Genomic DNA, 15,471 nt, shown 5'->3' with positions numbered 1-15,471 from the left:
ATAGTGTTTTGAGATATATCGGATTTTGGTATGTATATCAAATTTTTTGAAATATATGAGATATCATATATATACACATACTCTTCTTAATCTCTACATTTCTAGTGGATTATTTTTTATCTCATTTGTGGAGTAAACAATACCAAACAACATTACATCTTTCGTTAAATGAAATGTTGATATCTCATATATACACATAAAAATGATTAAGAAACAACATTACATCTTTCATTTGTTGATATATACACATAAAAATGATTAGGTCTTTGTTGATCTCGTATTGCTTATTTCCATTAATAATTTTCTAATATAACTCTGTTGATTTATTACATTATTGACCTTATCTGAAATGAAATGTTGACTAATATTCACATGCTTAATTTTAGGCTTAATATAAAAATAATTGTATAAATTATGTTATTTTTCATATTTAGGTGTCTAAAATATTTTTCTGTTAATCCAAGTGTTTAACGTTATAAATGTTACATACCTCGACCGTAACGGCCGTTAAAGAATCTCATTAAGTGACATGTGTTGTATTCTAATAATTTAAAAAATATATTTTAAAAAATAAAAATAATATATATTATATTTTTAAAAATTAAAAAAATTCCCTGTCCCCCAACTATCCTCCGTCCCCCTTTATTCAATATTAGCGTTTGCTGACAACGATCGAAATTATTTCAAAGGCTAGTGACAGTGGTTTTGTCGTGAAGTAGTTGTATCGTTAGTGTCGGTTGAGAACGTGACACATGTCATTTAACAAAATCTTTTAACTTCATTATTGTCAAGACACTTAATTTAATAACCTTAGACATCTAGATTGATCGAAAAATAAATAGTATAGTTTGACCACTTATTTTTATATTAAGTCTAATATTTTTATAAAATATTAAAAAATCGTATATTTTAATAATAAATGATTGGTATATTTAAAAATTGTTTAATTCAAATTATATATATATATATATAAGAAAAAGAGGGAGCTTTCTCTTTCAAAAGTCCATTGATAAAAAGATGGGCCTCATATCCAATTGAGTAAAATTAGGTTTAACAAAAAAAAAAAGGTATTGGTGTCGGACAAAATTTGATGAATGAAGGAAATCCATTGCCATATTTTCAGCTTATCATATATTGTGTAATTAATTTTCTAAACTTATCATATATTTTTTGTTTAATTCATTTTTATTAAAATAAATCTATAATATGTTCAAGTAATGTGTCAATTTTGGACATCCCCACCTATTAGCTATTGATGTAAACATTTGAACCACTCAAACGTGTTAGTTGGTGGAAATAATAATACTGATAATAATGAATTATTGTTATTATTATTTATTATACTATTTTTTTAAATAAGATTGAGACACAACTTCTTATATATAAATATTAAAAATGTGCACACTCACGAATGTATTTTTATATAAATATTGAGTGAATACAAGATAATATCGGTTAAAAAATTATTAACATTTTGACAATATACTCATGTTCTTGTATACACAGTGTATACCCACGAATGTTTATCTAAAGAAATGAATAAATTAGGTGTGAGCAGTTTTCTTTTAAAATTTGAGTAATTCTTTTGTATCACTATGCAATTTTTAAAATTCAAAGGCGGATTAGGGATTCCTGCATATTTCACCTTATATGATTAAATTAAAAACCGAAAGCCCTTACTTTAGAATGCTATATTATTTAGGTTATTTCACTTGAAGAAGAAGAATATAAAAATGATATAATATATAAATAGTGAGAGTTAAAATTGTTATTATAAAAAAAAGTGGTTCAAATAATGAATCTAACTTCCAACACTAAAGAAATTATACAAATTGAGATGATTATAAGGTAATATATTTAAAAATCTTCTTTAACCATTGATACTCACACTTACCTTACAAACGTAACTCCCCGAATTCAGGACCTATAATGAAAAATAACACTTCCCTTACACTCATACTAATTGATGGGTTCAAGGCTTAATTAATTATTAATGTTACAAACAGATAAACTAATACATAATGGTTTGATATTATGATGAAATTATCAATTGAAAATGAAGGAATCATAACCAAATATATATATATATATATATATAGTTTAAAAGCCAGTGTTATTTATTGAACCTTATATTATTTTGAGGTGTTGATAATAAATATAACATTTTCCAATCATAGCATAGGTTGATCAGGTAATAGGTCATTCATCAAAACTCGAAAGAAATTTGAAAATGGCTTAAGTACTTAAAAATAATTAATCATTAATATTTGATTTATTGATTGACTAATTTAGATCGAATTTTACATAGATTTATTATGAGGACAACTCTCCCAATCCAATTTATTCAATATATAAATGACAACATTCAAACTTCTAACCTTACTTAAAGAATAAAGTGCTCATTCTTTATAAAAATAAAATAAAGATGGAAAGTGAATTAGTTAATAAATAAAATAGCTTAATAGGAGCTTAAGGTTGTCAATTTACTTTCAATAATTAAGGTCAATCTATTTTAGATAATAGGGTCTTGAATTGAATGTATCTCACGTGTACTCTTGTCAAGTCATACTGATTCCATATGCGACAGGTTAACAAACTTGATTAGGACAAAACTCTACTCTCAGCCGTTGACAGGGAAAAAATTGATTAGTAGGTTATTAGGATGACAAACGGGGCGGACAGGTACAATACTCCTTTCTTATATTTATATTCATCTAAAATTTATATATTTATATCTACCTAGAGTATAACTTTTAAATTTACACTTGTTTATGTGAGTATATTTTTAGATCCATACCCAATTTATATAATCTTAAAAGTTTTTTCATTCTAAGGAGCTCCAAAATGGGATGCAGACAATGTACGAAGGGATTTTCCAAAACCAGACGCAAAACAAATTTTAGATGTTGTCATTTCTCCTCGACACAGTGATCAACTTCTTTCGGAACATCATAACACCTAATGTTATTCATCTAAATCTGGATACAATTGGTTGATGATGGTGGCTGGAACAGAGAGGGATTAACCATCTATATGAAAATCCATCATGAAATTACTTACGCTACCGAAAACCAAACTATTCAGGTGGAGGACCAGCCACGAAGCTCTACCCACCAGAGCGAAGTTGGCAACTGCTGGAATGGGAACGAGGACATGCCTAATGTGCAACCAAGGGTGCGAAACTGCCATTCATGTACTCAAAGAATGTGTTTTTGCCAGAGAAGTTCTTAAGCTCTCAGGATTTGATCGAAAATTCATTGATGTTCAGGTTACAAGTTGCAAACAGTGGCTCGAAGGCGCTGCAACTTTGCTCGACCAAGAGGGCCTTACAAAGTTAATCATTCTACTCTGGAACTTGTGTAATCGAAGGAATAAATGGCTGCACGAACATAAATTTTAAAAAGCGAGCGATGTTGTTAATACTGCTTGGTTACATGGAATTGATTTTAAGGAGTTGTTGGGGTTCCTTCTTATAACCATACAGGAGCGCCACAAAGACACAAGTAGTCTTGGAACAATCCGTTGGAGGGAACGTTGAAAATTAATATTGATGGAGCGTTCAATCCCAACACGGGAGAAACCACCATTGGGGTTGCTGTCCTGGATCACAATGGTTTGATTGTGGGCGGAGTGGAGCAGAGATTGGATGGAACACATACAACGAAGACGGAAGAAACTAATGGCTTTACGGAGGGATCACAAATGACGATTGAGAATGAATGACATAATGTGATCATTGATGGCGATGTCATCTCCATCGTCAATCGATTAAGTAATCCGCAACAAGACATTTTGATGATTAGATTGATGCTCAACGAGGCACGCACAATACTTGTGAGATCCCCAACTCTCAAAGTTCACTACGTTAATAGGACGGTAAACCGGATTGGACACACACTCGCACAATGGACTTTATCAAGAACTAATCTTTTTTATTTACTTATTATGAACCAAATTGTATAAAAAAACATTGTAATTCTTAATGTTATTATTGACATTTAAATTTAATACTATCATTTAAACAAAAACGTTCCTTTTCTTTTATAGCTTTCGTAAATTCCTTTTTAGTTTACAGAGTTTTGCCTAAAATTGGATTTAAAAAAATTCTAAAGTAAAACCTTAACAACTAACAGTACGGGAATCGGTTAAACTTAAAAAAGCTGATGTACTTTGATTCCAATGGTGACCTTCATCCAATGGAAAGGAGCCAGAGCATTGAAATCTAAAAGTAAACAGAACATAGCCTGCCATGGGACAATCTCTAAATCTTGTCAGATATATAACACAGTTATTAGTACCTTTTGGAACTCAAATCAAAATACATGCAAGTCCCTTCTTTTACCATGTGCCAAATGTTGTACTTTACAAACATGTCGGTGGTCCGTCAAATTAAATTCTAGTTTTTACTCCATTTTATTACTCATTGATTTGCACACAACACAAAAATGTAATAATTTGTACTGTATTTTTATTTATTTTTTATGAATGAATCCAAGATTTTATTAAACATACCGGAATCACCTTTACAAACTCGTGTTTTGTTTTGTTATAAGGGTGAATTACACATTTTGTACTCTAATGATCACTTTTATTCCATTTTGGTCACTTAATTTTTTTTCAATATCATATTTAACGTTATGTTTTAGTTTCATTTTAATCACTCATCATTACAAAATTAACAAAACTATTGACATGATATTTTTTTGCAACGATGACATAGTATGACTTTATGATAACACATCAACATTACTATTATTTTTTAACGATGAGTAAACAAAATGAAATAAAAAATAAACATTATAAATAATTTTGAAAACAAAACAAAATAAAAGTAATAGTTATGATACTAAACATGTAGTTTATCGGTTACAAATCACTTCAATTTGCCGATGGGACAATACTATTTTCACGAGGACCACAATTGGGTTATCATCTCATTGAGAAATAGACAAATTGGTACATACTTAATTAACTTTTCGATTTGGAAAGTACAATATTTCAATACTTGCAAGGAAGGAACAAATAATTTTTGAATATTTTTTACGATTTATATTTAAAATTTATAACAGTTGTATTTAATAATTTTGAAAAATGTCAATATATACTTGCTCATAGAATTAAGTGTCAAAATCAACGTCACTCTCTTGGTAGTTCGAAGGTCATCAGCTTATATGCATTTTTTACAATAAATTTTCGCTATTTGCCTTTAGATTTTTCAGTTAAACTTAAATTCAATCAAATCCTTTAAACAAACATTAAAAAAGTAGTGGCATGTGGGTTCATATGATATGTTGGGCAACTCATGGTATAATGATAATTATTATTTTATGATTGGATGATCTTCAATGATAACATGCAGATTAAAATTACGGTTTATATTAATTAATTATGCTTTTACAACTAAAAATAGCTTGCCATGATTCACATTCCCATATTGCCAGCCTACACAAAGGCATCCCTCTCTTTTGTGTGTGTATATATATACACAATTTTTAAACGTTGTATGAGTCAAAATAGGTAGTTGAAATTTTTTCTAGTCAGGGAGAGGGAGAAAGAGAATTTTTGCTCTTAATGGGAGGTGTCAATCGAAAGATTTTAACCACTTGTTCTATAGATTATTTACTATTTATATATATTTTTAAGAAAAATATGCTTGCTTTGGCGGATTACTTTTTTTTACCAAAAGTAAAAGTAGATTAATTGTATATATTGTTATTGCATTAATTTTGAGCCGGAATGGACCGAAAGAGATGCGGGAGGGGGCAATCGACCTTTCAAAAAATTTAAATTCTCATATATTTTAGATATATTTTTGTATTTTTTATTGATAATCTTTTGTCAATCTTAAAATTTTTATAAGTTTTCCCTTACTAAAATTTTGTAATTTCATATTCTAACATAAAATCGTGTGTCCATCTCTGATTTAGAATAAACAAGTTAAGTGGCATTCACAATGGCTATAAAGAAAAGTATTTGTTGATAAGTCCTTAAGATATGCTGTTAATCTGTTGGAAACATTTCCTTTTATTTATTTTTCTTCATAGCAAGTTGTTTGTTTAGGAATAAAGTTTTGGATCACATTTTAGCACATAATTCGCATCCGTTTAATTTCCCATCATAATCCATACCTACCTTTCTCAAGTACTTTGCTTTCTTTCACATCATAAAATTTGTTATTTTATAATATGCAATCCATTTTTATATATTAATTATATTTTTTCATTAAAAGTTTGTATACGTCCCATGTTTTCTATAAAAAAATATTTTAAATATACTTGTCCGCATATTATTTTCTTTAGTGAATTAATAAATATATATTCTAACTATTTTACGTGTGATTTTTTCTTTTAAAAAATTAAAATTAAATTAGTGTTATCTAAACCGTAACCTGAAACTAGGTCACAGAATTCAAAATAGTTTTCAAATTATTTTTATAATCATATAATTAATTAGCAAAATTAAAGCCATTTTTTTATCAAATTTTCTTAACCTTTTTCTCAACAGGTTTCAACATGTTTTTGTTCTCACAAAATTTGTTAAAAATAAAACCTTTCTTTATTAGAATCCCCATATGCCTTTTGGACCTTTGGTCACATGAAAAATTTTACTTTTTCTTTTCTTTTAAAGAGTAAAGAGAATGTCAAAATTAAAGATATTTTTAGTGCATGTGTGTACATTATTGTATAATTATATGACAATATAATTAAAACTTTAATAATCAAATAAGACTATAATTATTAAAAAATAATTTTTTTATATATGTTTGAAGTGTAATTACATATGTTTTCGAATAAGAAGAGTACTTACATCTTAATTTTTAATTATATTTGAGAGTATATATTGTAATTGTATGATTATATAAGATTAAATCTAAAACAATTTTAATTATAGAATTGAATAGTATAATTACTTACGTAATTACATCAATTCTTGTTCCACGTCTAATATTACAATTACGTCTAATTCGATTGAACCTATAATTTATAATAATTATTGAAATATATCATAATTATAAGATTACATCCGATTACACTCCTTTTTTAAGGAATATATAATTTCAATAACCGAAAATAACATCACGTAGTACATAAGTAGAAATAGAATCCGATAAATCATATATGAAAGACATAAATAAGTTTGAGGATGATTGCCCATTGTGCAAGAGCATGCACATAGGTATTGGCTTATCTTTGTGTAGAACGAGCCTTAATACGAGGATGTGCATCTAATAGTTGTCGACCTTCAACTAGGTGATAACTAACTACAGATAAATCATTTCGACAACTCATCAATGGGAGAATTAAATTAGACACATCACTTCTAATAATAGTCTTTGATCAATCGAAAAACAAATACCTATAATAATAGCATATGCTTCGACTATGGTTGTGTCATCGAAAAGATACCGCGGATTAAAGATTCATCCCAAGTCGGTTGGTCATCCAATTACACTTAAATATAATTATACATTAATTTTCAAAACGCTCTCTTAAAATTTCATATAAATAATAAAGGAAAATTAATTATTATGATGCTGAAAATTAGGATTTCGATACCTATCGTGATCGGCATCACATCACATTTTAATTATGAAGATTATGAATCTCTTTTTAATCTTAAACCATGTCGTTTTCTAATTGACCAGACTTTAATTAACCGCGTAATATAAGGATCATATAATTATAAATCCTCGGACATTTTCCTTGTAATATGTGTTCAGTGCTGGAACTAACCAAAAACTAGCACTACGATGCCGCCAATCCTACAACTATTTCCATACATATATTTTAAAACAATGGGATATTCTAGTAAATACGATAAATATTAGAAAGAATATAAATATTAATATTTAGAGTAAGTTATACCGATGATCATTTATCTTTTTGATTTATTTTATTTTGGTCATTAATTTAAAAAAAAGTTACATTATGATCATTTTTAATTTCAGTACATCTTATTTTGGTCATTAAGTCACATTATTTGATGACATATTAGTAAAAATATTTAATTTTTAATTTAACTCTTGAAATTTAGATGAAATAATAATTTAATCACTAAACTTCATATAAAATACTAACCTGACTTCTAAACTATAAATAAATCAGTAATTTGACTCTTGAATCCAACCATAATACATTATCATTAGTCATCGCTCAACACTGACTGCCTTCAACAATGATTGTTGGCTCCAAAACTTTTAAGTTCACTATTTGTTTCATACATCGATGTTGAAGGCATCTCATCTAACCTCAACAGGGCATCGTCCAAATCCATCTACGCAAGAACTACTCTCATCTTTACTTGTCACAATACAAACTTGGTGTTACGATCCAACAATAAAAATATTATAATTCAATGTTACTATTATTGTGATCAAGACAAATAATTCAAACGCTTCGATACCAATTTATAATAAAAGAATTTGATAAAGACGAATGAACATAACTAAAGTAAAAAAAAAAATCCCCAACATTTACATAGAAAACTCAAAACAGAAAAATCATGGGCAAAGGATGAGAAGTTTCACTATGTCAAAAAAGAGATTATAAGAAGATTTGTGGCTAAATATAATTCAGAGTTTAACCAACTTGCTTCTAAAATCTAATCCTTAGTATCTATTTGAAAAGATAAAAATATAATTACAAAAGAAATTTGCAAAAAAATAAATTTACTTAAATTAATTTTTTTACCAATTTAACTTACTTCTACCTTGGTCATTTTCTCCCACGTATCCTTTATTTTTATTTATTTATTTATATAACAGCTTGCATCACAAACTTTTCAGGCTAAATCAAAACGGAATCAGTTTATACAACTCTAACACTATTTAAATGTATTTTCTTTAAAATAATATTTTAATGCAATAAATAAACAAATGTTAGTCAGATGAAAAAGGGCATTTTCTTTAAATATTAGATTGTTTCATTCATAATATTAAGATTTCTTCATTGTATGAAACATACGACTTTAATTCCATAATATGGAACGAAGACTTTATTATATATTTTTTTTATATTTTTGGTGTCCTTATTTTAAAAAATATCAATGATAAATTTAATATATAGTTTATTTTTAAAAGAATATTAATGACATATTTATTATTATAGTTTAATTATAAATTTTTGAAGGATTTTAGACTAGATTCGTAGAGTTCATGATATTTTTCAGAGAAAAAAGGTATGAATTAGAAATTTTAAAATCCAACGATCATATACGAAAACGACCAATGGTGAGCGGCAGCCAATGGGAGGGGATTTTTGGCTGAATTGAGATATTTCATCCAAATTTCTAGGATCAAATTAAAATTAATTATTTTTTACTAATATTTCATATCATCAAACTGATAAGAGTTAATTGTTAAGTGATCAAAATAAGATATTTAAAAACAAATATAAAAAATATTTTTTAAAATTAAAGACCAAAATAAGCAAAATCAAAATATAAATAATTACACGTATCGTTTACCCTAATATTTATTGTTTCAAGGTTTAATTTGATATTTATTAATGCCACGTTATAAACTGATTTTTAAATAAGAAAACAGAAAATCAAAATGAAGCAGTAAAATAAAAATAAAATTTTCTTTTGACGTTCTTAATTAAGTTAAAGTGACCAAGTATGTAAACTCGATTTGAATTTAATTTAATTTTACTTGTAACGCTTTAATAGATTAAAATTTTGTAATGAAATAAATATGACCTAAGATTCATAATAATTTGGTAAAAGGGTACATGAGGTTTTTGTATATTTTTAAAAAAAAATTAATGTGATTCTCGAACTATTTGCATACTTAATGTAGCCCTTAAACTTAGAAAAAAACCCCAATATGACCACTTGATCAATAATTTTCGTCGTTAATCGTTACAATACTGACGTAACACTTCAAAATGTTGACATTGCAATCTACAGTGTTGACATGATTGGTGACGTGACTGATGATGTGATAAATGAGTTAAATTAATTGTTTTTATTGAGTTAAAGGCTAAATTGAGTTTTTTTAAGTTCACGTACTTATTTAATTTTTTTAAAAATTAAAAATATTTTAAATTTAAAAAATAAAAATATAATAAGTACCAAAAATAAAAATTAAATTGCTAAAAATTAAAAATATATTATTATTTTAATCTTGAATTTAACTTTATTTTATTTATATAAATCTAAACTCGTTCATCATGCATAAATTTTATTTTATAAATTTACTTCTAATTGTTTTAAACTCTAAATGTCTTTCTAATTCCATTTCACTAAATTTTTATAAAATTGAATTAAATAAATATTATAAAAATAAAATTTAATTATGAATTATCATGAATTTATAGAATTTAAAAATATATAAAAAATACTTATACAATTAAGAGAAACATTTTAGTGAATATAATAATGGTCTCATGTACATTTGTTCAAAAAAAGAAGAAGAAAATGTAACATCCTCAATATCGGGTTAGTGACTAGATTGAAAATTTTTAGAAATTGGTGATTAAAGTAGGATAATTGAATAGTTCAATTATTTTTTGGAAATATATGATGAAAGTTATTTAGTAATTATGGAATGAATTAAAGGGTAAAATGGTTAATTGATAAGTAAGATTTTTATTCTTCCTTTATAAGAAAAGGGAACCACGTGGAAAGGGAGAGATTTCTCCAGAGTTCTATTCTTCTCCTTTCTTCTTCTTCACGTGGAAGCCAAGAGCAAAGGTAAGTTTGATTTAGATGTTGATTTATTGAATTTTTAAGTTGGATTTGAGTATTTGGGGGTTATATAAGCTTAAGGAAAGCTTATATAAGTTTAAAACACCAATAAGAGAGAATTAGAAAAGAATTTCTATTAAGAGTTTATAAATGAACTTTTATCATAAAAAGGTTTTTGAAGGTCTAAGGATGAATTTGACTTGTCAATGGTCTAATTAAGAAGTTAGAAGCAATAAAATTAAATTTAGAACATGTTGAAAATTTAGTGTAATTCTTGAATTACATATGGAGAATAGTATTTTGATGTTAAAGAGGTGATTAATGAATAGAAATGAGTTTGATATGAGTATGTAAGTTAAGAATAAGAAAATGGATGATATATGAAGTAATTAAGCTGAAAAGAGTGGATTTTCGGGCATAAATTGGAATTATGGGCTAGTGTGCATCGGTACACATTCATCATGTATCGATGCATCAAGGATAAATTTCCAGAATTTGTTCAGTGTGTATCGATGCACAGGAAGTGCATCGATGCACCCCTTAAAAATGGAAACATCGAATGCAATTAGTGCATCGATGCATAAGGAGTGCATCGATGCACATGTTAAGGGATGAATCGATACACTGTAGAATACATCGATGCACTTCAAGGGGAAATAGAAATAAACCTTTCTTTTGGTCAAAGAAATGATAGATTAGAGTATATTAATTGGATACTAATATGTATCAATGTATGATTATGTAGATATCGAACACGAACAAGTTCCGGTATGATCATCAAGTTAAGATTCGATCGAAAGAAATGAAATCATAAAAGGGGATTGAAAGTTAGTGAGGCCGAGGTGAGTGCATATTCGATAGTATATGATGGTTGATGGAAATAAGACTTGCGACAAGTCTATTTCCTATAGTGTTGCGTATGAATTTATGAATAGTAACTTGTGTTTAATATGAGTGTGTGTATGCTTGTTTATATGAATTGATTTGTTCTTGTATGTGCTATGTGATTTCTTTAAAGACACTATTAAGTGATGACAAGAGAATATAAAATAAGTTAAGAAATTAAATGAGTATAAATGATAAGTTAAGTGATAAGATCTATGTGAATGTGAAAATGATCTATGTGCATATGTGATATATATGATATACATGAACATATGTGAACAAGAAATGAAAATGATATACATGTTATATGAACACATGGGAAGTGTTATAAGATAAGTGATATATGAATATGATATCATATGAACAGTGATATGTACATGTGAATATATGACATGATAGATTGCTAATGCCCATGTTATGTGTAAAGAGAGCTAGAGGTATAGTTGGCATGCCAAGAATCGAGGGTCTACGCGGTCTTTCGGGACATACAGTGATCCTTCGAGATATTTCATAGTGGTCCTTCGGGACAAATCTCATATCCCCTAGTAGGACCCCATACGAGCTATGGTGACAGCATAGTGCACAACCTCAATAGACTCACATATCTACAGTTCTCAAATGTATGCATGGGCTAAAATAAAGGATATAATATGAGAAAAATGATATGTGATACTATATGTTTGTTTGGTAAAATGATGTGTACGTATGTGAAAGTATGATAATAAGATGATAAAGTTATAAAGTAAGGGATGATATGTGCGCATATGAATAATTATTTTATAGATGAATATATGAAATGTGCATAGTAGGAATTAGTATATATATATGTGGGTGTGATGCTTGTATGTGATATGTTAATAGAAATTGTTCAAGCATGATTACGAGTTAGAGTTTTATTATATGTTTTATGCATCACTAAGTCAACGACTTAGCGTGTGATTGTTTCACACGTAGGTATGAGAAACGAGAGTAGAATAGCGAGAAGCAAGACAGATCAATATTTTCCTTACGATGATCAGATCAGAAACATATTGAACATATGTATTTTGTTTATAGAGTTAGTTGGCATGTAATTACAAGATTTTAAATTGAATATGCTCTGATAGTTTTAAAGAAATAATTTGATTGTAATTATTAATGTAAAATACTCATTTTCTTAAATGATGAAATTAAGATTTTAGTGGATTTGTAAAGAACAGAGTTTTGAAAAGTCAGTGTGACATCTCGGACTTGGATACGGGTTGGGGGTGTTACAGAAAATTTACCTACCCGTTAATTTCTGTTATATATAACTTTATAAAGTCAAGGTGGATATTTACTTCATGTGTTTGAGATTTTTTGTCACCCCAATATTTATTTATTTTTAATTTTTTTCAAGAAATATCAAATTAGACTCAACAAAATAAAAATAAAATAAAACTCAAATCAGAATTTATACGTACGAACGTAACAATATAATTATATTACTAAATAAAATAAAACTTAAATTAGAATTCGCCTCTAAATTCAGTGAATCATTTGACAATAACATTTTCAATCCTTCAGGTTAATGTGCATATAAACATTTTAATTTTTTAGTAATTTAATTTTTATTATTTTATATTTATTTTTTTTGTATATTTTAATTTTTAAATTTAAAATAATTTTTAAAAAACAAATAAACCCATGTTCTTTGGAAAAAAAATCAATTTGACATTCAAACTCAATAAAAAAAATTAATTTAGCTTATCTACCACGTCATCAATCAAATCACTAATCATCATGAATTGCTACGTCAGCACCGTATATTGTCATGTCAGCATCTAGCGATCAACGACATAAACCGTTAACACGTTGAATTTTTTCTGAGTTTGAGAATCACATTAAATGCAAAAAATAGTTATAGTCACATTAATTTTTTTAAAAAGTATACAGCCTCAATACCATTTTACCTGATAATTTTATTAATTTATGAATATATTTTTAACTGAAATAAATAAAATAATAGTTGAATAAAAAGTTAAGAAGAAATAATGATACATAAAATCCATATTTAATTTCTGATATTTTTACAATTTATGAAAAGGCAATCATCATCATCTCTTCAATTCTGTCAAAAGATATATATATATCATAAAAAATAAAAGAATGTAAAAACCAATGGGATCCCCTTATTTAAAACAAGCGTGGTGATTAAGCCACGTGGAAGGCTGCACATGTGGCACAAAGGTGGGTGGTGATCAACATGTGTGAACAGCTATATTCAATGGCTCAATTTGCGTAGCCAAAGGGGTCTGATTGCCGAGCCTACGTAGAGACGCAAAAGAAAGAACCAAAAGTAGCGTAAGCACCAAAGTCATCCTTGTCCATCCATCCAACGGCTCTGCATAAACTTCAGCCACCACCATTGATCTCCGCCGTCCAAACGCCCTGCATTTGTTTATGAGCCTTGTCCCTTAGTTCAGGCGTTTGCTTTGTTGGTTGGATTCTAAGTTGCAAATTCATTTTAGCCTTCTCTCTCTCTCTCCTTTCTTCCTCTTTCTTTGGCTTTTGATCTTCATAGGAAAAACCCCATTGCTTTGCTTCGATTAACAATGGTAATGCCATCGCTGTAAATGCCAAATATTTCTTCTTTCTTTCTTGTTCTTTGTTCATTGTTCTTCCCTGGTTTGCTTTCTCGGTCTCATTATTCATTTTCCCCTTGGTTTTCTCAATATAGACAACAATGCCAGTGCCGCCATGGCTAGAGTCATTGCTAAGTACAGCCTTTTTCACGGTTTGCAGAACACATGGAGATGCAGCTAGGGGAGAATGTAACATGTATTGTTTAGATTGTAAAGGAGACGCGTTTTGCTTCTATTGCCGCTCCTCTAAACACAAAGATCATCAAGTCATTCAGGTAAAATCCAATGTAAGAAAATTTACATTCTTCTTCTTCTTCTTCTGGTAAATATATAATTTAAAACTTTGTGTATTTGGTTTGGGTTTTTGATCCAGATAAGGAGATCTTCATATCATGATGTAGTGAGGGTTTCCGAGATTCAAAAGGTATTGGATATAAGTGGGGTTCAAACTTATGTGATAAACAGTGCCAGGGTTCTATTCTTGAATGAGAGGCCTCAACCAAAATCTGGAAAAGGTGTTGCTCATATCTGTGAAATCTGTGGAAGAAGCCTCTTGGATCCATTTCGTTTTTGTTCTTTGGGATGTAAGGTAAGTTATTACTTTTTTTTCTATATTTACTTCACATTTTTTCATCATCACCATTACAATTCATACATGCATCACCATCACAACTACCACCACATTGATCATCATTATCAGTTACATCATCAATCATTATTATATCATATGCATAAGATACATTAATTGGCCAGCAACATGCATGCTCCACATTGTTTGATATTTCCAATATATGCATGGATTTTGCTTTGGTTTTAACTAATTAAAAAAAATCTAAAACCCATTTTTAATATGAACTTAGCTTGTAGGAGTAAGGAGGAATGGGAATGCAAGTTTTAGCTTAGAGGCAAAGAATGAGGTGTTAATGGATAGAACTAGAAAAGAAGGGATGTCAAAGGAAGAAGAAGAAGAAGAAGAAGAAGAATTGCGTGAAGGCTCACAACAAGACATTTATCTGCCCACGCCTCCCCCACCTCCTTCAAATGCAAGGAGAAGAAAAGGAACCCCTCATCGTGCACCTTTCGGATCCTAAAAGGAACCAAGTACACTATTATATTCAAAATTTCACCCATTTCTTTATTTATTACCCACATAAAAAAAAAGTGAAATTGTTTGGGGGTCTTTAAATTTGTTAAATTGTCCTAACTAAAGGGGATGTAGGGTATCATTATTTGGTTAAGGGGAGTAAAAAAATAAAATCAAGGGTAAACTACATATTTAGTCACCCAACTATTC

General features: G+C 28.5%; 1 protein-coding gene and 1 pseudogene across 3 annotated transcripts; one reads left to right on the top strand and one right to left on the bottom strand.

The window, feature by feature from the left end:
- LOC120146520 overlaps positions 1 to 13,961 on the bottom strand; it is a 24,776-nt pseudogene extending 10,815 nt beyond the window's left edge.
- LOC120146535 lies at positions 13,842 to 15,471 on the top strand. 3 transcript variants are annotated; one of them, XM_039160062.1, is made up of 4 exons: positions 13,842 to 14,150; positions 14,273 to 14,452; positions 14,551 to 14,766; positions 15,038 to 15,471. In XM_039160062.1, exons 1-4 carry the CDS (start codon positions 14,148 to 14,150, stop codon positions 15,266 to 15,268), a joined length of 630 nt encoding a protein of 209 aa, XP_039015993.1. In that variant the 5' UTR covers positions 13,842 to 14,147; the 3' UTR covers positions 15,269 to 15,471. The 3 variants fall into 3 exon arrangements, with proteins under 3 accessions (XP_039015993.1, XP_039015995.1, XP_039015994.1); XM_039160064.1 differs by having other exon boundaries at positions 13,843 to 14,033; XM_039160063.1 differs by having other exon boundaries at positions 13,843 to 14,211; positions 14,253 to 14,452.

This window comes from Hibiscus syriacus, unplaced genomic scaffold (genome assembly GCF_006381635.1).
Source record: "Hibiscus syriacus cultivar Baekdansim isolate YM2019G1 unplaced genomic scaffold, ASM638163v2 tig00110929_pilon, whole genome shotgun sequence".
Taxonomy (NCBI): Eukaryota; Viridiplantae; Streptophyta; class Magnoliopsida; order Malvales; family Malvaceae; genus Hibiscus; species Hibiscus syriacus.
The sequence above is the reverse complement of the archived record's forward strand: the minus strand, read 5'-3'. Positions and strand labels throughout refer to the sequence as shown.

Bases quoted from the DNA above. Each gene is read 5' to 3' on its own strand.
- LOC120146535 (XM_039160062.1), top strand. The intron at 14,453-14,550 runs GTAAAATCCAAT...TTTTTGATCCAG, and splicing joins AAGATCATCAAGTCATTCAG to ATAAGGAGATCTTCATATCA. The intron at 14,767-15,037 runs GTAAGTTATTAC...ATATGAACTTAG, and splicing joins TTTGTTCTTTGGGATGTAAG to CTTGTAGGAGTAAGGAGGAA.